The sequence below is a fragment of the Homarus americanus genome, unplaced genomic scaffold (genome assembly GCF_018991925.1).
Source record: "Homarus americanus isolate GMGI-L3 unplaced genomic scaffold, GMGI_Hamer_2.0 scaffold16712, whole genome shotgun sequence".
Lineage (NCBI taxonomy): Eukaryota > Metazoa > Arthropoda > Malacostraca > Decapoda > Nephropidae > Homarus > Homarus americanus.
The window spans coordinates 2,415,469-2,441,811 of NW_024757794.1; the positions used below are offsets into that span (position 1 = coordinate 2,415,469).

Here is a 26,343-nt window from a genome sequence, read left to right on the forward strand (position 1 = left end):
GAGCCACGTCCCTTTAAACTTTACATCCAGCAGAATCAGGAACTCTTTATCCGAACACTCCCTCCCCAGCCGCCACATCTCACGAGGCAACAGGCCGTGTGGGGGGCTCTGAGAGATCCAAAGTTTGTTCGGGGAAGGCAGCGATAGTCAACAACTGACACCAGCATTTATAAGCCAGCGGCGATAACAGTGAGGAAATTGAACTGTCCTGAGTCTACAGTGCGAAATATTAAGAGGAACCTAGAGGAGACCAAGAAGAGTATTGCGCTGGCTAAGAAATATTTCGGTAGTGATGGAAATGCGAGGCGAGCTATGAATGATAAAAGTGATAGAAACAGGTTGATAGTAATAACAGAGCATTTTCTTGTGAAATGGTTAGCTTGTAGAATGAAAGACATTAAGTCTCCCCCTCCTTTCAATGCCTCAGTAGGGTGGCTGCATAAGTTTAAGATTAGAAGTGGCACAAAGTATGCAAAGTATCGGGGTGAGGCTTCGTCTGCTGACTTAACGGCTGCAGATTCCTTCCCTGAAATTGCCAATCAAATCATTCAAGAGGGAGGTTATACCCTGGATCAGATTTTTAACTGTCACGAGACCGAGTTGTTTTGGAAAAATTCCCCTAAAGTAACATTTATCTCTAAGAAAGAAAAACAGGCAAAAGGTGTGAAAATGGCAAAGGATCGCTTTAGTGTCCTCCTAACCTGTAATGCTTCAGGTGACTGCCTCATGAAGCCTCTGGTGATCTACAAATATAAAAGACCAAGAGCTTACAAGGGATGTGATATGTCCAAACTGAATGTCTACTGGGAAAAGACAAATAAAGGCTACATGTCCACGGAGTTATCAAAGAAGTGGTTTGATGATTGTTTTGTTAAGGATGCCAAAGAATACTGCCGGAAGAAGAATGTAGCCTTCAAAGTGGTGCTCTTTCTAGACAATGCCCCCAGTCATGCACGATTTCTAGTAGGACATCACCCAAGCGTTGAGGTTGTGTTTCTACGGCCAAATACAACCTCCAAAATACAGCCACTAGACCAAGAAATCATAGCGGATGTAAAGTTGCTGTACTACAAATATGTTCATGACAAGATGAGGAAGGAACTAATAAGCAAGAAGAAGTGAAGGAAATTGCTGAAACTGTGAGCAGTAGCGAGGAGGAGGGTCCTCCCCTCGCCGCCTCCGCTGCTCCGCCTGGCTCACTCACACCCTCCGCCTCCGCTGCTCAACCTGACTCACACACCCTCCGCCTCCGCTACTCCACCTGGCTCACTCACAGCCTCCGCCTCCACTCCTCCTCCTGGCATACCTTCAACCTCCACAATGACTGTTACTGCCTTCTGGAAAAATTATAACATTCACCAGGCAGTCAATTTCTTTGTAAAAGCCTGGGGAAATACTGTACTACGAAAGCAACCGTTAGGCATGCCTGGTTGGCACTCCTGCCACAACTCAAGTCTGCCGAGACGGAGAAACAGCAGCCAACAGAGCTAATGAACCAAGTGTTGGAAACCGTCCGCAGTATCCCAGCCCCAGGATTTCAAGAAGTGACTCGGGAAGATTTAGAAGAACCGATGCAAAAAGATAACACAAATGACGTCGAGGATCTCCTGGAGGATGAAGAAGGTGGTGAGAGTGGTGATGCAGCGAGTGATGCAGGGGAGACCGAGCAGAGGAAAGTGACGACACAGAAGCTGTCACTCTTATTAGGTGTCTTTACCAGCCTTCAAGAGATGATCCAAGACATTGAGAGTGAATCAGGTGAAAGGGAGCAAGTGATTGGAGTTTTAGAATCTATTTCAAGAAAATACAGTACCAGAAGCAGTACAATGAGCGAGTGAATGCCCGGAGTTTGATGAAGCGTTAGCGGAAGTGGGTGAACCGGGTGCGAGAGGCCAGCATGGGGACGGGGACAGAGATGGGGCCAGGGATGTGGGCGGAGGTTCGACGCAGTAGCCTCCATGCCCCAGCCTCGGAACAATCATCACACCAAGCACCTCAAAAACTCCCCCAAGGTAAGTGTTATATTACTCAAATTCTTTATTCTGATGATTGAATAACAAATCTTTTTATTTCAGCTCACTAAAAGTGTTAGGCAGGGCTACAAAGGGGAAAAAATGGGTGAAATTCTTGGGGCGGCAGCACCAATAAACCCTTTTTACATGTATTTTAATGTCACACAAATAACGTTTTCGCTAATAACGGTGTTTTTCAGGCACCTATTAGACGTTATTGGCGAGAGCCTACTGTAGTACACTAGACTGTATCAATTGGACTTTCCCAGTCATACTATAAATACCTTGAGTTCTCCTTAATACTATCAGTACATACACTTAATATGATAAGCCCGTACATTAGTACAATTCGTATAAAATAACATATAGCATGTGAGACACTCCTTCCAAAAGTTTACCGTTTTCTGTGACCCTCTACAAACACGGTGAATTTGAATGGTATGCAACTGTAATATGAATGAAGAGAGTTAAGGGTGATCATGATGTGTGCAGTACAGTACAATGGCTACACATGACTGTCTGGGGCATAGTACAATGTTAAGCCCTACACATACAGTACATATACATAACAATTACTGTACAAGAATCACAGCATATATGAGTACACACACAAGAAGAATGTTTGAAAGAACTCAAATCAGAACTACGTTTTTCCTAACCCATTCATCAATGGCAGCATTAACACAATGAGCTCTTCAGCTTACAACCATGTTTATGAAAATCATGTGAATAATGAAGAGATTTTGATCATAAACACCTGGGAAGTTTGTTTTTGTAAGTAAACATGATTAAGAATAAAATGCTTATAGGCATGGCCAGGTTATTTTGTTAAAAATATTACATGAGTTTGTCTTGTCTCCAAGACCTCTTTATGGGGATTGTCACTCCAAGAACATTCCTGTTGGGTATTTCTGAGATAAACACAGACAGCCACAGACTTAAGGGCAAAAAGCATAATAGTTACCAATATACTGGTTGGCCTTTGCTGCTGACATCTTGAACTGGTGCTCAAGAAACTTGGGCTTGAAAGTGATGTAGCCAAAGAAAGCAAACCAGAAGAATACCTGGTTGAAGGTGATCAGGATGAACACCTTGTTGGTCAACAGCCGCCGCAGGCTGCCACACATACCTGTAGGAAATGTCAGAGGAAGATGGAGAATGAATGTATCAAGGGGAAAGGTGGAGCAATTATGTGTGAGGGAAGGTTAAGCCATTATAGTACAGAATGGGGATTGACAAGATGAAATCATCCAAACATAACAGGTTTTCTCTGGGTATTCCAGTGTTCCTCCAGTCCTAACACTGGAAAATGAAGGTTGTAACAAGGAACAGACCAAGTGTCCAGATGGCCAATAAGCTGATAAATGGCAGAAATGAAAAATAGGTGTCGAAACTGGGGAGGCCGTCAACAGGGAGGAATTAACATCCTCAAAATCTAGAGATATTAATATTCTAGTCCCAAATGATACATATTCTCACACTTAATGTAAAATCTAATCTGAATTACCTGAAGATTAGACACCCCTGCTTATTTCACTTGATGATCATTCCTCCTAATACAACCTTCTGGGGTTAGATTTGGTTATGTCAACTTTGATAAAATTAGATTAGGATGGGTTAGGTTAATACCTTTATAGCCTTTGGACTGAGCAGGTCGAAGAGTCTCGGCAAATGCTTGGAGAGCCTCCTTGCCCTTCTCAGCGGCAGTTTTCAGTTCAACAAGTGCTCTCCGCCTTGCCCCTGGTAGTGTGCGTGGCATGAGTACTAGGGACCAGGTGATCACTAGCAGGGAGGAGCCAATTACCAGATAGCCTAGAAAGGAAGCAGGTAAGGTTGAGGTTTTCATTCTTTTCATATATTTAACCCTTTGTGCATGGGGGTCTCTCTGTGCTGAATAAAATTGTCTGGCATTAGTCATATAATTTTGTTTAAATGGCATCCCATTAGTGAAAGCGTTAAAGATGATGCAGAGAAGAAGAAAAAAAATCTAAAAGCATAAATGATCGACACAATATATCATTTATCAAATATTCCCATTCACCCATTTATTGACGGACTGATCCACTTACCTATCCACCAGGCCCCAACCCACCTAGGATGCCTGGGGTGGAGGTCAGGGGTGAGTGAGGGAGTCACCCAGTGGGACAGAGCCCATGATGCCAGGGAGTACCCACAGACTGGGCCCAGGATCCTCATACTCCCAGACACAGCTGATTAATAAAAAAATAAATTACTCATATTCTAAATATAGCTACTTAATCAAAATAAAATTTAAGCACAAAGACCTAAACACTGATTAAAATCCAACCTTTAGTAATGTTCTAAACACTGCTGATTAATCATCACCATTAATCAAAATGAAAGAAAACCTTAGAGCCAAGTTGTAAACACAGTTGATTAATATAATAAAAGACATGTTAGAGGCATGTTTTAAACAGCTGATCACCAAAAATAAAATATAAATATATATTGTGAGCATATTTTATACAGCAAGCAGAAAAAACTTAGAAGCACCTGTAAATGTATCTGATTAAAAATAACAGAGACATGCTTACACTAATTGATTACAAAAATAGAGGAAGTTTACACAATTAGTTAGGTGAGAAGGAGGTAAGTTCTAAATACAGTTGACCGACTATGAAATGAACAAGTTAGAAACATGCTCTGAACACAAGTGACTAACAATGATCATTATAGATGGATGAGTTTGAAGCATGTTTCAGAAACATCTGATTGACCACAATCACATGAGTTAGTTCCACGAAGGAGAGCACAAACACATTAAACATTAAAGCAAAAACCAAGACTACTGACCCAAGAAAATAGGGACCCTCTTCTTACTGACAGCCTCATCAAGGTAGGTGTAGCCAATAGTGTAGTACATTAGTGATGCAAACCCTGCCAGCATCTGTCACATACCACAATACAGTATATCACTAAGAGCTCCTCATATATCTTAACAATATGGAGCACCATATACCGTAGTCATGATGAACATTAACAATGAGAGAAAGTCAGTTACTTTCAGTGTGAGTCATCAATTATACTCCACAGACTTGAAACAAGAAACTCCCAAGGAGTAATGTTTTTAAATAATAATAATAATAATGATATATGCTGAGGTGGTGTTGGGGATATGTGAGGTGGCGTTAGGGAGGTGCGAGGTGGTGTTGGGGATATGTGAGGTGGCGTTAGGGAGGTGCGAGGTGGCGTTAGGGAGGTGTGAGGTGGTGTTAGGGAGGTGTGAGGTGGTGTTAGGGTGGTGTGAGGTGGTTTTAGGGAGGTGTGAGGTGGTGTTAGGGAGGTGAGGTGGTGTTAGGGAGGTGTGAGGTGGTGTTAGGGAGGTGTGAGGTGGTGTTAGGGAGGTGTGAGGTAGTGTTGAGGAGATGTAAGGTAGCATTGGAGTGATGTGAGGTAATGTTGGGGTGGTGTCAGGTGGTGATGGGGTAGTGTGAGGGTGAGATGTAAGGTAGTTTTAGGGTGGTGTCAAGTGGTGTTGGGGTGGTGTTGGAGTGATGTAAGGGTGGTGTTGGGGTGGTGTGAGGGGGAGATGTAAGGTAGTTTTAGGGTGGTGTCAAGTGGTGTTGGGGTGATGTAAGGGTGGTGTTGGGTTGGTGGGGGGTGATGAAGGTTCACCTGAGAGAGGAGTTGGAGAGTAACTACAGTGTATTGTTCTGCTCCGATGGCTGCCATGTCAGTCTCACAGGATGAGGTCGAGTTGTCCGAAAAGCCACACAACTCCTCTGGAAATGCAAGACGTTGATGACAATATAACTAAGATATAACAAAATAAAAATCCCCTATAACAAAACTATGAGAGCGAGAGAGAGAGAAAATGGGTGTAACGTAAAATAAACCTAGAGTATGGTAGTTATATTTTATATGCATTGGCATTATAACTCACTATTAATACCTACTACTATATATTCACAGTATCAAGTGTATTATAACATATTGCTGTACGAAAACCCTCTGGTTACTTATAGTGTACAGGCAATTGTGTGTCCAGTATTCATAAACCTGTTTCCCAGCTCACTTTAGTATTGATTGGCACTAACTCACTGCTAGGTGGGTGGGTACTATTGGTATTATCCTGCTGCAAGGAGACCAAATCACCAGCACCGAAGATGAAGTGAGGGATGGCAGCGAGGAGACAGCCCAGGGCAGCACACAACATACTCAGGGCCAGCCAGCGGGGACGGTGACCCCGTCCCGCTAAGAAGCTGATGTGTAACGCCAACACCAGCTGTATTACATCATTCCCTGTCGTCACTAGACCTGTGGCAAGAGGAAAATAGTGGAGCAAAGTCTGTGTGGGCACTAAAGTAAAAAACAATGTAATGAAGTGGAGGCTAATTTGTCAAGCATTACCAAGAACACATTGTCCTTCATGCTAATTTATCAATACATTTTTGGCTCTGCCTATTTATTTTCTTTGTTTCTACAGGATACAACCATGATTTTGTCCATACAAGTCAAATTTTATCTCCTTAATTAAGTTTTTGTCCCTATAAACATGTCTCCTGTTCCTAAAGGTATGTTTTTTATCCATCCAGGTAAAATGTTTTCCCAAGTACTGTATGTTTTTGTTTCAATGATGATTTTGTCCTCCCAGAAACATGTTTGCTCATTCAGGTGACTCTACAGGTTCCCTCCTTCATGAAATTCTACAAGTTTCCTCTTTCAGGTAATTGTATGTGTTTCTTCCTTCTACGTGGTCTCACCTGAAATCTTGCTGGGTAGTCTGAAGCGCTTCTCAACGGTGGAGAGAGTGGCATTAGCGTAGGTATAGAAGATACCTTGTACCAGAGCCACCACACTTGAGATGACCAGGTAGGTGACGGGGGTAGCCAACTTCTGTAGCGTCCCACCCCTCACGGTTCCAAGTCCACACCTGCAGCATCATGGGGCAGGTCAGGGCAGAGGAAACCATGGGGTATATTGGGGCTGACAAGCGGGGTACCACAGGGTAGTGTATTGGGCCCGTTGTTTGTTTCATAAATGACATGCCAGAAGCTATACACTCCTCCATACAAATGTTTGCGGACAATACCAAGTTATTTAGAGAAATTAAGAACCAAACAGACAGCGTGGAGCTCCAGAAAGATCTCTGTGAGCTTCAAGAGTGGTCGAAGAAATGGCCGCTAAGATTCAATGTCACGAAGTGTAAGAGAATGCACCTGGGTCATACCAATGGTAAGGAGGTGTACTATATGCCCCAACCGGACAAAGAAACTTCATTAACAGATTAAATGTAAAAAGGACTTGGGTGTGTATGTTAACAATGAACTGAAGTTTTGGGGCCATTGTGAGAAGGTCAATCAAGCAACTAAACTATCAGGTCTTATAAGTAGGTCGTACAGATATCTAGACGGTCCGTCCCTCGTAACAATCTTCAAGAGTGAGGTGCTTCCAGGCCTGGAGTACTGTCACCCGGTCTGGTTCCCAAAATATGCTAGGGACTGTCAGTTGATTGAAAATGTCCAAAGGAGAGCCACCTGACTGGTGCCTGCTCTTCGGCACCTGAACTACCCTGAGAGATTGAAGCGCCTGTAACTGTCTAGCTTATACTACAGACGGGCAAGGGGTGACCCAATTGAGGTGTATAAACATCTCTAAGAGCACTACTCAATCGAGTGTTCATACCTGGAGCTGGTGGATGACCGCCCCACAAGGGGTCAAAATTCAAGGTCGAAGAAGCCGCAAGTCTCGAAAACTGTGAGGGCGAATTTTTTCGGAGTGTGAATTGTGAACTCTTGGAGCAATCTGCCAGTGTTGTGATGGCACTGAGTGTGAGCTCTTTCATGATCAGACTTGACCAACATTGGAGCAGGTTCAGATGCATTCAGGAGCCAGTGCATGCCCAGTATTTGCCAACAGTGCGTAACAGAGACGTGACCGACCAACCAAGTGGCTAAAGAGCCAATCAGTGGTGAAGAGAATAAAAGAAAAGAGCAAAAGTAAATCATGGGGCACATTTTGGCTGGGAGAAGGGATCTCATGGGGCAGAGGAAGCCATAGGACATTGTAGGGCTAAAAGAAAGGGACTAGCACTGTGGGGCATATCAGGACCCAGAGAAACAACACCATAGGGTACATCAGTACAGAAGGGAGATGATGGAGAACTGGAAGAGAAGAAACGTTCTCTTTTATGATGTGTGTTATAACAGAGTTCTCAACGATACTGACACACTATACTGTATAAGTAATCTCCCTGTTAGCTGGAATAATTGATGCAGAATGGTTCTGCTTTTGCGAGATTTATGGGCATTGAGATGAATTTTCTTATCACCGGAATTTTTCTGGGCACTTGTGTTTGAAACACTAATGAAAGTACATCAACCTGATATAGCAGGTGTTGTAGAACTGTTGTACAAGAACAGTAGAAATGACTTGGAGGAATGTGAGTTCAGTATAGACGGATATGACTCATTTACGAACCTTTCTCAAGCAACTTGCAGGAGGGGTGTGGTTATCTATGCTAGGCAAGACCTTAGAGCCAGCCAGGTGAGGGTACAGGGAGAGGATGTTTTTGAAGAATTAAAGAGGTGTAAAATTAAATTAAAGGGGAGACTTACTTATTGTCGGGTGAATCTACAGATTACCTTATAGTAGCTTATTAAACCAAAGGACCTTAATAACCTTAACAGACAACACAATGGTGCTCAACCCTAGCCACCTCCTTGTCATGGGGGGACTTTATCTATGCCAAATGACTTAAATAATCCTGATACTCTTTTTGTAGAAACTCCGAGAGGTAATTTTTTGTTCCAACATGTTAAAGACCCGACTCATTACAGAGGGGAGCAAACACACAAGCCACTGGACATCATCATAACAAACGAGGAGGGTATGGTGGCCAAGCTGGAACACCTAACCTCCGTTGGCACCAGCCACCCCATAATGTTGTCCTTTAGATTTAACTGTTCCTTGGTTCATGACAAAACCAGGCCAAGGTTAAAATATTACAATGGAAATTACAACAGGATAAGGGGTATCCACTGGCCTGACTCACTAAGTTATAAGAATGCAGACACTATGCTGAATATCATAGCCAGTAAAGTGAACCATTTGAGTGATAAATATATACCCAAGATCAAACCCAGTGCCTCTAAAATACAAGGAGATCACTACACATGAACCATGTAGCGGTCGACAAAATTAAGAAGAAAAAACAAAAACAAATTCAAAATGTAGGTTAGGTAAAAAATGAGCAGGACAGGAGGATGTATGCCAGATCCAGGAACCAAGCAAAGTCAGAGTGTAGAAGAGGAGAGGAGTTCCAGAGGCTGATTGCAAGCGAGATCAAGTCAAATCCAAAGGCGTTTTACCGCAACGCAAAGTCAAAGTTAGAAACACGAGTAGAAGTATTGGACCTGAGGCTTGAAGATGGTAGTTACGTATATTCTGACCAAGACACGACCGGGCCCACTTGATAAGCACCCACACTCTGATGTTAATCTACTTTTGTGATTTTTTTTCTATTGCAATAAGGCCTAAATGGCCAATGGATACCCCAGAGGATAAATATCAAGAGAAACCATAATACTGAGACACTAAAAATTTTGAAAGGGATGGAAAACTTAAACCCAGGCCAATAATTTGTCATGTCACTTGCACCAACATGAAAGGGCACAACTTCAAGCTCATCAAGATGTCATGTAGGACAATTATAAGGAAACACTAATTTGCAGAGAGTGGTAGACCTATGGAACAGTCTACTAACATAAACTGTGGAAGTGATAACAGTACTAGCCCACAAATAAGCCCGTTCCACTGGCCTCCTTACTTTAGCATGGCCACCTATAGATTGAGTGGCCGTAAGGTAAAAAAAAAATATATACTGTATATATTTTAATCTAATGGATTGTTGTTGTTGGATTTTACTTTCAAGCACATGGTTGAACATTCCTTGGCACTGTACTTAGTTTTCACCACTGTTTATACTTAATACAAACTTCAGGCCATATTTAAACATACATACTCTATCCTTGAAAACACTAAGAACTATTTTCACTCAAAATTCTTTTAAAAGTAATTATGGAAGTGCGAGAGAGAAAAAATGAATACAGTAAAGGGACCTCGGATAATGTTAACACAGGTGGGTGTTGTATGTATATTATGTATGCTGTATGTATATTATGTATGTGCTCCATTTGTATACACTATTTATTCAGCCTAGCTAGCAGCGTGTGGCAATGTATTTACCATGTCCCACACGCTTAATTAATGTGCCTGGCGACATATGGAAGCTGCTAATGTATCACTCACCACATGTCGCCTAGAGACCAGTTGACCCCCATACAGAGTAAGGAGCGCTACCTCCCTTGTGTACATATCTGTTTATCCAGTAAATAGAACCTACGAAACTCTACAGGTGTTTGTGTTCGCTCCTGTAGATAGAACTTGATACCCAGAACACGTACATGGCGCAGTGTGTCATTTTACTGGATAATTATACAAGTGAAAGTGTGGAGTTTGTGGGAAGACCGGCTTATGTACCCCTTCTCTGTGTCAACCGCCGCTAGTGGCCGTCTCCTCCAAGAATTTATAGCAACTTTGAGCAGTGTCTGTGACAGTGATTTTCTGTGAAGTGTTTAGTGCATTGTGTGTTTAGTGTTATAACTGTGTGACCTTGTTCTAAAGGATTCCCAAGGTAAAAGGCATGTTCTGGGCATTTGCAAGGAGTAGACTTGAGTACGCCTCCCCTCGCGAAGCCTGGAGGGTAACTGACGCGAGTCGCCCCCTCCACCCCCTCACAGCCTGCCTGGCCCGCCCGAGAGGCGCGCACACACACACACACACGTACGAACACACTGACTGCAGCCATTCCTTTATATATATTTTATATATATAATCTACTTATCTGTGCATTTAATTATTTTTTTGTCTCAGATCTTGTTGATACGACGGGCTGACCGGTCAACATTGATTTGAGACACAGTACACAGATAAGTTATTATGTCTCGTGCCGTACGCAGTCGTGGAGCCAACGCCCGGATGAGTCAGTCGGATGACAGCTCGGCAGAGATGGATGACCAAGCGGGACAGGACGCTCCAGCTCCCACCACATCGCGCAGCCCTTCACCTCGATATTCAGCGTTGTCTCCAGAGATAATTGCTTTAATGAAGTTCATGAGGAATGAAAGGTGCGAGGATGAAGCTAACAGACTTGTGGAGAATGAAGAAAGAAGGCAAGCAGAGGCAGAGAGAGACCACCAACGGAGATTGGAAGACAGTGCACGGTTTGAAGCTTTGATATCTCGCCTCGCTGTTAACCAAGCCCCTGGCTCTAACACTGCCTCGGTACTGACTGGTTCAGATACCTCATCAACGCTTTCTTCAAGCCCACCAGCCCCACCTAAAGCGGCTGCTCAAACACCACCCATCTTGAAGCCTGATGTGAATTTCCAGACCTTTCGTGAATGGCGGCAACAGTGGACTGATTATACTACAATGGTGGATCTCCAGAGCTTGTCACAGCCTAAACAACTTATTCAGCTGCATATGTGCATGTCCTTGGAAACTCAGCGTGTCTTGGAACATACGTTGCAGGTACCTCCGACCTCTTCTTTGTCTGTAGAGGAGGTACTGGACATTCTACAATGGCATATCAAAGGGCAGCGGAATGAAGCTCTATGCAGGAGGGAATTGTTTAGCTGCAGACAGATGGAGGGCGAGACTTTCGATGCCTTTTATGTACGACTCAAGAGAGCCTCAGAAGAGGTAGATATATGCCTAGGTAACCACCAGCAGTGCGAAGAGACCCAGTTGAAGCAGGTGATCCTGATGGGTGTTAAGGACGAGGAGCTTGTCCAACGCCTCACCTCCCTCGACTCTTCCTCTTCTCTTAAGGATGTGTTGACGATATGTCGCTCCTTTGAGGCTGCCAGGTGTGCCACCTCTGCCATCCGAGCTCCCCCTACAGCTGTGCGCGCTGTGTCCCGGTACAAGAAGGACAAGAAGTCTACTCCAACGCTTTCGCCCACCACGCCCACGCCCGGTTCATTTAGTAACAACTGTGGCAAGCAGCATGGAACACAGGTGTGTCCAGCTGCTGAGTCTACCTGCAACAGTTGTGACTGTAAGGGCCACTGTTCACTCACAGTACGGTGCCCAGCCAAACGCGTCCAGTGCAATGTGTGCGGTCGTGGAACACAGGTGTGTCCAGCTGCTGAGTCTACCTGCAACAGTTGTGACTGTAAGGGCCACTCACAGTACGGTGTCCAGCCAAACGCGTCCAGTGCAATGTGTGCGGTCGTTTGGGCCACTACGACAAGTGTTGCCTTACCAACAAACCCATGGGACAGCGTCGGCGGAAGCTTCAGTGCCCTTCCACCAGTGAGGGCCGCCCGCAGTCTTCCAATCAGAGGCATGACGACCCTGGACAACGCTCGAGCCATATTAGGAATGTGTGCTCCTCCTCGCCTCCCAGGACCAAAGTCCCCCAGTACATCAGTGTCATCGTGACCTACGGTAGTGTGTCATCCCGTCTTCAGATGTTGCCCGACACCGGCGCTGATGCTACAGTCATCGGTCCCCAGCATTTGCAATGCTTGGGGCTCTCTCCAAGTGATCTAGGACCACCACCCAAGGATCTCCGCTTCACGGCAGATGGTTCACAGATGGCCCCAGCCCTAGGTTCACTCCAAGCACAAGTCACCTTTGGCAACAGGTCGTGTCAAGCCTGGATTGATGTGCATAACGGTGTCCCGACTCCTTTGCTGTCCTACAGACATTGTCAAGAGTTGGCCATCATCTCCCAGGGCTTCCCCAAACCTATTCTCAAGGTAAAACACGCCAACAGGGTACAAGAAGGGAGCAGCAATGACCCTGCTGCCGCCCTACCCCTGCCTCTTGCCAGTGACACCTCTCCTTCGGATGCTCGGAAGTACTTCCTGAAGGAATTCAGCGACGTTCTGGTGACCAAGTCCGCTCTGGAATCCAAGCCTCTCAAGAAGATGGTAGGCCCCCCGATGAGGATCCACCTGAGGGACGACGTGAAGCCCTTCGCTATCTACACCCCTCGACTGGTCCCCCTGGCCATCCGCGAGGCGGTCAAAAACGAGCTGGACTCCATGGTCGCCCAAGAAATTATTGCACCAACCGGCGATGACCCGTCTCCATGGTGTCACCCTATGGTTGTCGTCGCAAAACCTAAAGGTGGTGTTCGGATCACCACTGACCTCTCCAAGCTCAACAGCCAGGTGTCTCGTCCCACGCCCTTTGCAGCTATACGCAGTGTGAACCCGAAGGCGCGCTTCTTCACGACGATGGACGCCCTGTGTGGATACTGGCAGATAGAGCTTGCTGAAGAAGACCGACCACTCACAACTTTCATCACCCCGCATGGATGTTACAGTTATTGCCGTGGCCCCATGGGATTCGCCGCTACAGGAGACGCTTTCTGTCTTCGAGGTGATATGGCTCTACAAGGTCTAGCAAACTGCGTGAAAGTGGTCGACGACATACTCGTGTACGATGAGGATTATATGGATCACCTCTGCCGTATCTACGAGGTACTCAACAGGTGCCGGAAGCACTGCATTACCCTAAATGCCGACAAGTTTGTTCTGGCCAGCTCTTCAGTTGACTTTTGTGGGTACACCCTTTCAGGGAATGGTATTGCAGCTGACCCGGAGAAGGTCCGCGCCATCACGGATTTTCCCACCCCTGCTAACCTCACTGACTTGAGGTCCTTCATCGGTCTCGTCAACCAGTTAGCAGAGTTTTCGCCGGGCATCTCCGCAGCTGCCCAACCACTTCGCCCCCTGATGAGCCCCAAGAGGACATTCCTGTGGATCCCCGACCACGACAAGGCCTTCCAGCAAGTGAAACAGGCCCTGTCTAGTCCACCTGTCCTCGCCACGTTTGACCCAGCCTTGCCGACGGTTCTGCAGACAGATGCCTCACGCTTGTACGGCGTGGGATACGCCCTATTGCAGGATCATGGTGGAGGGCAGTTCCGGCTCGTCCAGTGTGGCTCGCGTTTCCTCTCTGACACCGAGACGCGCTACGCCACTATTGAGTTGGAGCTGTTGGCTGTGGTTTGGGCGATGTCCAATTGCAGGTTTTACCTCATAGGCCTGCAACACTTTCACCTAGTGACCGACCATCGCCCGCTTGTTCCGATCCTCAACCACTACACGCTGGACGCCGTTGAGAACCCTCGCCTCCAGCGTCTGAAAGAGAAGCTCTCGGCGTACATCTTTACAGCAGTGTGGCGTGCTGGAAAGGAGCTCTGCATCCCTGATGCCTTATCCCGCTCTCCTGTCAGCCGCCCTACTCCAGGAGACCATGTGCTCGACGCCGACCTCGCTCTTTCCCTCAGGACTGTGGTCACTCTACACGCCGTCCAATCCCTTCGTTCGGACCTGTCAACAGATGACGACAAGGCAATGGAGGACCTTCGAACAGCGGCCCGAGATGACCCTTCCTACGTCCGACTCGTTGAGTGTGTGAGGAATGGATTTCCTAGCATTCGCTACGACCTTCACAACACCCTGCTCCCGTATTGGAAACTCCGCGATGAACTCTACTGCGACGGAGACCTTGTTCTGTACGGAGCATGTGTAGTTGTCCCTGCTGCCTCACGTCCCCACGTCTTGGCTCGCCTTCACGACAGTCACCATGGAGCTGAGGCCACCAAACGACGTGCACGACAGACTGTGTTCTGGCCCGGCATCGACTCCGACATCTCCAATGTTGTCCGTGCGTGTGAGCCCTGCCAAGTATTACAACCCAGCCAGCAGCAGGAACCCTTCATGAGTGACGACAACCCCACCCGACTTTTTCTCTGTGCCAAGAAAGTCCTTCCTTGTTATCGTCGACCGTCTCTCTGGTTGGCCGGTTGTCATCAAGTGCGGTAATGACACGACATCTGCTGCCACCATCATCAAGTTCCGCCACTTCTTCCGTGACGTGGGCGTTCCTGTGCGCCTGCGAACCGACGGAGGGCCCCAGTTCACAAGCCGGGACTTTGCTGTGTTCCTTGACCGATGGGAAGTCCGGCATGTGTTGTCATCGCCCCATTACCCGCAGTCCAACGGCCACGCTGAGGCTGCTGTCAAATCCTTGAAGCACCTCATCCTTAAGGTGGCCCCTTCTGGGAATATTGACTGCGAGGCCTTCGACCGGGGTCTTCTTGAACTCCGCAACACACCTAACTACACCGGACGCTCCCCTCCCAGGTCTTGTATGGACGCCCCCTTCGTTCTTGTGTCCCTGCTCACCCTCAATCCTTCTCCAAGGAGTGGCAGGCCAAGACAGAGGATTGTGATCGCCGAGCCACCAAACGTGTTCAAGACTTCGTCGCCCGCTACAATGACCACGCCCGTTCTCTCCCCAGGTTGAGTGTCGGCACCCAAGTCCGTGTTCAGGACCCGACCTCCCTATGTTGGGACAAAGTGGGCGTAGTCATGGGTCTCGGTAGGTCACGGGACTACCAGGTGCGGTTACCCAGTGGTCGTGTGTGGTGGAGGAACCGCCGTTTTCTCCGCCCCATAACAATGCCTTCTGCTGACCCTGCCACCAGTGTTGAGTCCCATTCCCTTCCCAGTGTTCGAGTCCCTCGACGCTCAGAACGGATCCAAAAGAAAAGGTCCGCTCAAGACTTTGCTATGAGCGTATAGGGGGGAGGGAGGTGTATGTATATTATGTATTATGTATGTATATTATGTATGCTGTATGTATATTATGTATGTGCTCCATTTGTATACACTTGTAGTGGACGTCTCCCCTACAAACTGCGTATCGCATTCCAATGTGCCGCCTTCCCTAGCAACCAACCAGATGTTACCGTATCTTAGCAACGGAACCAGTCACCGGCGACTTTCTGGGTTTTCCCAACATGACTCATAGCGGCTGCTGCTGGGTATATAAGCTCTGTCTCTCCATTGAGATTCATTCAGACCATTCTTCTTGAACAAGCAACACCTCCTCCTCCGCCGCTGCCTGGCTGCCTTAGCTCCTCCTCGCCTGCCTGGCGGTCCTTGCTCCAGCCAGCGAGCATGGCGACCCACCAGCTGTCCTTCTCTGAGCTTCCTCATCAACCAACTCTCATTCTGCCCATCTTCCTGAACAAGCAACACCTCCAGCACCAGACTGCCTATCATATAACTTATATATTATACAAGAAAACCACATTAGAGTTTCCTTCCATCCTGAGTGCTAGACAACATTAATATCTCGATACCCCTACACACTATTTATTCAGCCTAGCTAGCAGCGTGTGGCAATGTATTTACCATGTCCCACATGCTTAATTAATGTGCCTGGCGACATATGGAAGCTGCTAATGTATCACTCACCACATGTCGCCTAGAGACCAGTTGACCCCCATACAGAGTAAGGAGCGCTACCTCCCTTGTGTACATATCTGTTTATCCAGTAAATAGAACCTACGAAACTCTACAGGTGTTTGTGTTCGCTCCTGTAGATAGAACTTGATACCCAGAACATGTACAGGCGTGACCAAGCAAGTGCTGTTGTGGCTAACAAGCCACAAGTGTTGCCGTGTTGGACAATTTTATTTCCATACAATGAGAGAGAGAGAGAGAGAGAGAGAGAGAGAGAGAGAGAGAGACTCTGATGGTTTTGGTACCCTGTGTGCAGATAGATAGGAAGATAAATAGATAAACAGATGGAAAGATAGATGGATATATAAATATTAATTCCATAAATTTGTCATACAGGATAAAAGTTTACATTGATTCAGCATGTATACAATACACATATACAGTGCAGGTATACAATGAACATGGATATACCGTAGGTATTTCAACAAAGTATAAACAGCAAGAAAAGTAGCTTTACAGGTGGGTATGGTGGATTTTAGAAAGAGCAGTATGGCACTTGGTTTATCGGGAGGGTTGGAATACCTGGTTGAGAAGCGAGTCTTTTAATAATGATGTAATGATATTTGTAGCTATTATTTATGTTACCTTTGAAATGAAATAAAAAAGTTACAATATAGCCTCTTGAAACTAAGACACCACTGTTGGCTTTGCTTTACCAATACAGTCAACCTTCACTTTACGCGGTCCCACATTCCGCGTTTCTACGTTTACGCGGTGCCCTGCCAGAACCCAGGATGCTCACATTCCGCGGTGGGTGTACCCCTTTACACGGTGAAGTATAATTTTTTTATTTAGCTCATAAAATTCATACAAATTATCAAGCCAGAATATAATTTACATTGCTGGAATTCTTACAATTTGATGATCATTTTGAATATAAACATCATAGATTTTGCATTAGACATACAAATTTTAGATGTAATGTTAACTCTGAGTAAATATGTTATCTTTTGTGAAAAATATATGACATTTATATTCAAAATATTCCTGGTCTTACAAGGAATCCAGCAATGTCAATTATATTATCCTAACTTTAGTCTGATTTATTATTTATTACTAAAAAGGTAAACAGTCTGGTATTCCCACACATTTATCTAGTAGGGACTGTTGGTGGGTGGGTGGGAGGGACCGGCGACCGACCATCTGTTACCATGTGAAGAATATTTTTTTTTTTATTAACTGAAGATTTTTATTTTAGCTCATAAAATTCATACAAATTACCCGGCCAGAATATAATTTACATTGATGGAATTCTTACAATTTGATGATCATTTTGAATATAAACATCATATATTTTGCATTAGACATAAAATTTTTAGATATAATGTTTAGTCTGAGTAAATATGTTATCTTTTGTGCAAAATATATGACATTTATATTCAAAATATTCCTGGTCTTACAAGGAATCCAGCAATGTCAATTATATTATCCTAAATTTAATCTGAGGTATTATTTAATACTAAATGTTAAAATCTAGTTTTTTCACCCACCCTTTCTCTTGAAGGGAGGGTTGGTGGGAGGTGGGGGGGAGGGTTGGGACGGACTGACCATCTGGCGCTTGGAAGAGGGGGGGAGGCAAGGTGGGGTACTTTGATTGACAGATAGTGTCGTGAAGAATATTTTTTTTTTATTAACTGAAGATATTTGTTTTAACTCATAAAATTCATACAAATTACCCGGCCAGAATATAATTTACATTGCTGGAATTCTTACAATTTGATGATCATTTTGAATATAAACATCATAGATTTTGCATTAGACATACAAATTTTAGATGTAATGTTAACTCTGAGTAAATATGTTATCTTTTGTGAAAAATATATGACATTTATATTCAAAATATTCCTGGTCTTACAAGGAATCCAGCAATGTCAATTATATTATCCTAACTTTAGTTTGAGGTATTATTTTTTACTATACCTGGTTTTCCCCCAAAAATTTCTCAGAGGGAAGAGCCAGCGAGTGTAGTGTGAGAAGAGGGGGAGGGAGTTGAGTCCATTATTTGAATGGACATTAGCTTGGCGACTGTATTTCTCTATTTCTCTTAAGTATTAATTGTGTGCATGTACCATCATAAAATTAAGATGTTATTTTTACTAGAACATGGGTATTGTGTTGGAAAAAGTGGAGTTTGGGGGTCAGCTGGTCTCTATTTCATTTAATCCCATATGTTATGTTATTCACTTTACGCGTTTCTCACTTTCCGCGGTACCCTGTGGGTTACATTAACCTCGTAAAGTGAGGGTTGACTGTATTTGGAAACATCCAACTCAGGAGATAAGTTGCCACAGAGGAATATAGCATATGAAAAGAAGTGTGACTGCAATGAAATAGTTGACATATGTTACAAATGTATTTGTTTAATTGTAACTCACAGACTCCTGTTCTATTTATAAATGAAATGCAAATTAAAGTTTGAATTGGGAAGTATCAATTTGCAATGTAGCTAGCGCTCATGTGATCCTGATCCTAAACCTAATACACATGTTAACTGCCCTTCTACTTGCAGTTACAAATAAACTAATTATGTTTCGAAACATATGAGCTCAACTGCAAAAGATGCCAACTCCACTTTTAAGAATTGGCAAACCTCAACCATGTTCATCTTTTTACTTTACTTTTACCCTCTTCATCATTAATCAGCTCACTAGTCACTTGGTCACGTCTCTCACATACTGTTGGCAAGTAAGGGCATGCACTGGCTCCTCGATGTATCTGAACCTGCTCCAGTGCTGGTCAAGTCTGGTCTTGAAAGAGCTCACACTCGGTGCCATCACAACACTCTCTGGCAGATTATTCCAAGAGTTCACAATTCTCACTCTGAAAAAGTTTGCCCTCACAGTTTTCTAGACTTGTGGCTTCTTCAACACTGAGCTGAGACCCCTTGAGGGGCAAGCAGCTACCAGCACCAGGTATGGACACTTGACTGAGAAGTGCCCTTTGAGATGTTTATACACCTCAATTAGGTCCCCTTTGCCCGTTTGTAGTATAAGCTAGATAATTGCAAGAGTTCTAATCTCTCTGGGCAGCTGAGGTATCGAAGGGCAGACACCAGTCTGGTGGCCCTCCTTTGTACAGTTCTATCAACTGACAGTCCCTAGCATATCTCGGGGACCAAACAGTGTGACAGTACTCCAGATGGGAAGCACCTCACTCTTGAAAATCTTTATGAGGGACGGACCGTCTAGATATCTGAACGACCTTCTTATAAAACCAAATAATTTAGTTGCTTGATTCACCTTCTTCTCACAATGGCTTGAGAACTTCAGTTCATTGTCAACATACACACCCAGGTCCTTATCGCATTTAGTCTCAATTAATGCCGTTCCTTTGTCCCATTGGGATATATGATACACCTCCTTACTGTTGGTACGACCCATGTGCATCCTCTTACACTTCATGAAATTCAATCTTAGCAGCCATTTCTTAGACCATTCTTGAAGCTCACAGAGATCTTTCTGCAACTCTTCACAGTCTGTTTGGTTCTTAATTTCCCTAAATAGTTTGGAATCATCAGCAAACATTTGTATGGAGGAGTGTATAGCTTCTGGCATGTCATTTATGAAACAAAAACAACAACGGGCTCAATACATTGCCCTGTGGTACCCCGCTTGTCATGGGTACACATGATGATTTCATATCATTAATCATCACACACACTGCCTGTGATCATGCATAAAGTCTCCAATCCATGCTAGGTCACTTCCCCGAATCTCATACCCTTCCAGTTTAATTTTCAGCTTTTTATGGGGTAAGATGTTGAAAGCCTTGGCAAAATATAGGTATACAGGTATGCTGTATTGTCGATATTGTCGCCGTTCCAGAATTTGGGTCCAAACATCCAGCACCTTGAGTAATTGTGTTAAACAGGAGCGTCCCGGCATAAAACTGTGTTGGCAATCCTTTACAAGGTTGTTTCAACGATGTTCCATCATGGCATCTCTTATAATGCTCTCAAGTATACTATGCTGGTCAGGATCACCGGTCTATAATTATTCGTGAAGTAACGATCGCCCTTCTTGACAGTAAGACTCACGTAAGCCATTTCCAATCACTGGGGACCCTTTGCTCATCCAGGCACTTACAGACTAGGATCTTCAGGGTCTCACCAAGCTCGTTGCACAACTCTTTTAGCACTCTGAGAAGCACCACGGGGGGCCGAGACTGTTATGAACCATCAGCTTTGACTTCAGCTCTGAAAATTTATTTCTTATAACCTCTTCAGTTAAGATTCAACTTCATAAAGTAAGGAGGCATATCACATGTCCCAACGGGACGAAGAAACAGCATTAACGGAGACTGAAAGGACCTGCGTTTATATGTTGACAACAAACTGAAGTTCTCAGGCCATTATGAGAAGAAGATGAATCAAGCGACTAAGCTGGTAGATCTTATAAGAAGGTTGTTCAGATATCTAGATAGTCCATCACAAGTAGATGCTCTTCAAGAGTGAGGTGCTTCCCTGTTTGGAGTACTGGTCCCTGTGATAACAGTGATATACTAATGACTGTCAGTTGATTGAAAATGTCCAAAAGAGGGCCATCAGACTGGTGCCTGTACTACAACACCTTGCAACAATGCCACCATTTAGCAGATAGGAGCCAATGGTGTTTTATTTTATAATCTTTATTAGAACTATAACCATGCTAGAAATATTTTCATTCAGAGACAGAGGCGAAATGCTTAATTAGCATCCTTCGTCTGTCTACCAATGTGAGGTTCCTTAAGACCATTCGAGGAGTTTTACTATGATGCAAACAATCACTGCCATGCCACATCTCACAAAACCTGTCAACTGCTGTAACAGATGTAACTGTGGCCGACTGTACAGTACATGGGCAGTGCAGGTATAAAAACAATGTACATAGATGGGAGCACACAAACAATGGTAAACAGTTAAGTCTATTCAACAATAATATTCTTTTAAGATGAATACTTGAACCCAATACAGCACAAGATTTGACTAAATTTTGCCTCTATTGACATAAAGTGGTGAAGTGTTCCTACTCTACCTTGTATTATGCTTCTGTAGTACACTACTCCACCCTTTATGGTATCTGGTATTAAAGAGTAGTACTGTATAAATAACTAAGCCCCTTGAGATGTAAGGTGTTTAATGGTTAAACTAGTGTATTCTCTCCAGTATGTTGAAATTCATGCTCTGAACCACAGTTATGGTGAAACACTGAACCTCTAGTGAAACATTTCTAAGGCATTGAACCTCTAGTGAAACACTTCTAAGGCATTGAACCTCTAGTGAAACATTTCTAAGGCATTGAACCTCTAGTGAAACACTTCTAAGGCATTGAACCTCTAGTGAAACACTTCTAAGGCATTGAACCTCTAGTGAAACACTTCTAAGGCATTGAACCTCTAGTGAAACATTTCTAAGGCATTGAACCTCTAGTGAAACACTTCTAAGGCATTGAACCTCTAGTGAAACACTTCTAAGGCATTGAACCTCTAGTGAAACACTTCTAAGGCATTGAACTTCTAGTGAAACACTTCTAAGGCATTGAACCTCTAGTGAAACACTTCAAGAACATAAGAACATAAGAATGGAGGAAACTGCAGCAGGCCTATTGGCCCATACTGGACAGCCCCATTTACACCCAACCCCTTCCCACTTATACCCAACCTAAGGCACTGAACCTCTGGTGAAGCTCTTCTAAGGTACCGAACCTTGAGTGAAACCCTTCAAAGGCATTGAACCGCTAGTGCAGCGATTTTCAACCAATGTGCTGCGGCACATTAGTGTGCCGCGAAGCATCCGTAGGTGTGCCACGGGAGTTTAAATAGCATTTGGATAGCATTCTAAAAAATAGCATTTGGATACGTTTTGTGGTAAGTGCGTGTGGGTCAGCAGGATTAACTGTTGCAGAAGAGGATGAGCTGACGGAAATCAGAAATGACAGAGGACTGAAACTGAAGCACCTATCAACAGTTATGACTTCATTCTGGTTGTCCCATCGAGAGGAATACCCCATCATTACAAAGAACGCAATTGAAGCACTTCTTCTTTTGGCAACATCGTATCTGTGTGAAGCTGGCTTCTCTGCTTTGAACACAATGAAAAGCAAGAACAGGTCGCGGCTTCAAACACTGGAGGAGGACTTGAGGGTATGCCTGTCAACCATTCGACCTCGGACAAGGAACATCATGAGACAACACCAAGCACAGGTTTCCCATTGATATTTTTATGTAAGCAAAGGCCCTTTATTTTTACTCATGTTTGTATTTGAATACAATCTATATCTGAAAGTTTCATATAATTTTTTAATGAATGGCATCTTTTTCAATGACATCTTGTTTCAATGTGTAGTACAGAGGTCCCTCGGTTAACGAGTTACCTTCCATAAGATTCTTAACTGCGGTTAACGAGCAATCCCTCGATTAACGAGTTTCTTACGAGCCGACCTCAACATGTTTTCGCTTGCATTTGGCGGTCCACCAGCTGTAGTATTAGTGCGCCAATACAGTAATCGGTTCTAGGGCTTACATTCCTTACCATTTTAGTAAATATCAAGAAGTTTATACTATTCAATAATTTTAAAAGTTTAATATTCAATTTTCTTAGTCATTTTAACAATTATTGAACATAATTGAAGGTAAGGTAACTAGTTTTATGAGCGCCATCCAGCCTGTCAACACAGCAAACAGGCGCCAGTCTCTCTGTCTTTTCAGTGGAGGTAACATCTTGCTTGAGACTCTCCAACTAAATGCTTTTTTTCTGTGTTTGCAAGCAAATTATTGATCATTTTGAAATTTATTTTACATATTGACAATATATAATGCAGTGCAGTGTTGATTTAAAGAAAATAATCTTGAATTACACCAAGTGAACTAAAATTTTATGGGTGAAATGGCGCCATGGGGTGACTTCTCTTCCACCCCAATGCCTTCTCTTCTCCTCCACCCCCATTCTAATTCCCATCATCATCATCATCATCCAGGAGCCTTCTACATACACACCTCAAAGTAAGTGTACTTTTCTACCTTTTTTGTTGAATTTAGGCAATTTTCGGTGAGCTGGAACCAATTACCCAAAAACCCATTGAAACAATGGTTTCGGTTCACGAGTTTTTCGGTTAACGAGCAACCTTCTAGAACGGATTGTGCTCGTTAACCAAGGGACCACTGTAATAACAAATACAGGTTGACAATCCCTTATCCGAAATCCTTGGGACCAGATGCATTTCGGTTTTTGGAATTTTTCGGTTTTCAGAATGGTTGATTTTTTTTTATTTTTTTTTTTTTACAGGGACCAGCCCACCCGGGCACAGGTCACTGACCCACATTGGGGCCTGGAGGCTAAAATATAATAATAATAATAATAATAATAATAATAATAATAATAATAATAATAATAATAATAATAATAATAATAATAATAATAATAATAATTCATAGGTCTAGGTCGTATTTCTCACTTTTGATCTTTTTTTCATTCTTGTATTTCTTTATTATTATTATTATTATTTTATTATTTCAGTATTATTGTTATTATTATTATTGTTATCATTCTTATTTTATTTTTGTGTATTTTTTATTAAAATTTTTATTTATTATGAATAATTATTATTATTACAGGTTGACAATCCTTTATCCGAAATCCTTGGGGCCAGAGCCATTTCGGTTTTCGGAATTTTTCGGTTTTCAGAATGGATTTTTTTTTTTTTTATGTGTATTAGCCCACCCGGGCATAGATCACTGACCCACATTGGGGCCTGGGGGTCTAAAATATAATAAAAATGATAATAATAATAATAATAATAATTCATAGGTCTAGGTCGTGTTTCTTACTTTTGATCTTTTTTTCATTCTTGTATTTCTTTACTGCATTATTTTATTATTACGTACAGTATTATTGTTATTATTATTATTAATTTTATTATTATATTTTATTATTATTATTATTATTATTGTAATCATTTTTATTTTATTTTGGTGTATTTTTATTAAAATTTTTATTTACTATGAATAATTATTACAAGGCGACGGGGTGTATAAGACGGCCCCCCAAATTTCCATTTAAAAAGTAGGTTTTGAGCCCTATTCGCTGTATAAGACAGGTACCCCAAATGTGACACTTACCATTGGGAGCTTACTGACCCAGTAGTCCTTTACCAACCATCCCATTGACCAGTGCTGTTTACACATCCTTGGTTTTTTAAAATAAAGCCAATTCACTTCAAGTAATGGCATCAAATGTTACCGGTTGGTGTAGTGTAAACACTAGTGACTCACTTAAAAGTCTGTTATTTAACTTGAACTAATGTCGGTATCGAATACAATTGTTTCATTTACTTGAAATGGATTTACCGATTTATTTGTTTATTTATTTATTTATAACATACTGTAATATATTAAACACACTGCAAGTATTTTCTTTAATTTATAAGCTTGCTTCAACCAGCTACAGTATTCTAATTCAATAGTGTTTCATTAGGATTTGAGTGAAAAAGATTACTGTATATACTTACTACATACATTTATTACACAAATATATATAGTGTATATATATATATATATATATATATATATATATATATATATATATATATATATATATATATATATATATATATATATATATATATATACAGTGACCCCTCGTTTAACGAACACCTCGGTTAACGTAATTTCGATTAACGAACTGCCTTCCATAAGGATCTTCAATTCGGTTAACGAAAAAAAATTCGGTTAACGAAGTTCTTACGAACCGACATCAACATGTTTTCGCTTGCACTGACCGGGCAACCAGCTTTAGTATCAGTCCGCCAATACATTAATCGGTTCTAGGGCTTAAATTCCTTACTATTTTAGTCAATATCAAGAAGTTCATACTATTCAATAATTTTAAAAGTTTAATATTCAATTTTGTAGTCATTTTAACAATTATAGAACATAATTGAAGGTAAAGTGACTAGTTTAATGCACGGCGTCCAGCCTTTTAACACAGCAAACAGGCGTTAGTCTCTCTCTGTTTCCACTGGAGGTAACATCTTGCTCGAGACTGTCTTCAACTAAACGCTTTTTTCTGTGTTTCCAAGCAAATTATTGGTCATTTTGAAATATATTTTACATATTGACAATATATAATGCAGTGCAGTGTTGATTTAAAGAAAATAATCTTGAATTACACCAAGAGAGCTAAAATTTTATGGGTGAAATGGCGCCATGGGGTGACTTCTTCCACCCCAATGCCTTCTCTTCTTCCTTCTCCTCCACCCCTATTCTAAATCCCATCATCATCCAGGAGCCTTCTACATACACACCTCAAAGTAAGTGAACTTTTCTACCATTTTTGTTGAATTTATGAAATTTTCGGTGAGCTGGAACCAATTACCCAAAACCCATTGAAACAATGGTTTCGGTTAACGAACTTTTCGGTTAACGAACGACCTTCTGGAACGGATTGAGTTCGTTAACGGAGGGGTCACTGTATATATATACAGTCAACCCTCACTTTACGCGGTTAATTCAACCCACAGGGTACCTCGAAAAGTGAGAAACGTGTAAAGTGAACAACATAACATATGGGATTAATTGAAATAGAGACCGGGCCGACCCCCCAAACTCCACTTTTTGACGACACACAACTATGTTGTAGTAAAAATATTATCTTAACTTTATGATGGTATGCACACACAATTAATAATTAAGAGAAATATCAATAATATTAGGTTTTTTAACACTTACATTAGTAGAAAAGATGGCTGGGCACACGGGGATGGGGGGTTGGTTCTGAGGCAGAGGGCAGATTATTGGCCCTCACCTGTATCACTTGTATCAATTGTACCACTATCCACCACAGAGGCTTGCAGGGCCTCTTTGTCAAACACCTCAAAGTCCATATAAGTCCATATCCTCACTATAATTATCGCTATCACTGACTTGGGCCGGCTGTGGTGGGTGGCGGGTGAAGAACTCGGTAAAGTTTTGATGACTGGGCGACCTTGTGCGCACCATGC

At 42.9% G+C, this 26,343-nt stretch overlaps 1 protein-coding gene across 2 annotated transcripts in view; it reads right to left on the reverse strand.

Annotated features, from left to right (window-relative positions):
* Window positions 1-26,343, reverse strand: part of LOC121857692 (solute carrier organic anion transporter family member 1C1-like) — a 73,900-nt gene that overhangs the window by 34,247 nt on the left and 13,310 nt on the right. For both annotated transcript variants that reach the window (XM_042353770.1, XM_042353771.1), the window contains exons 3-9: window positions 6,737-6,906; window positions 6,075-6,290; window positions 5,649-5,755; window positions 4,827-4,920; window positions 4,082-4,222; window positions 3,642-3,824; window positions 2,977-3,141 (exon numbers count right to left, since the gene is read on the reverse strand). In XM_042353770.1, the coding sequence (XP_042209704.1) occupies window positions 2,977-3,141; window positions 3,642-3,824; window positions 4,082-4,222; window positions 4,827-4,920; window positions 5,649-5,755; window positions 6,075-6,290; window positions 6,737-6,906 (1,076 nt within the window). The remainder of the gene's footprint in view (window positions 1-2,976; window positions 3,142-3,641; window positions 3,825-4,081; window positions 4,223-4,826; window positions 4,921-5,648; window positions 5,756-6,074; window positions 6,291-6,736; window positions 6,907-26,343) is intronic.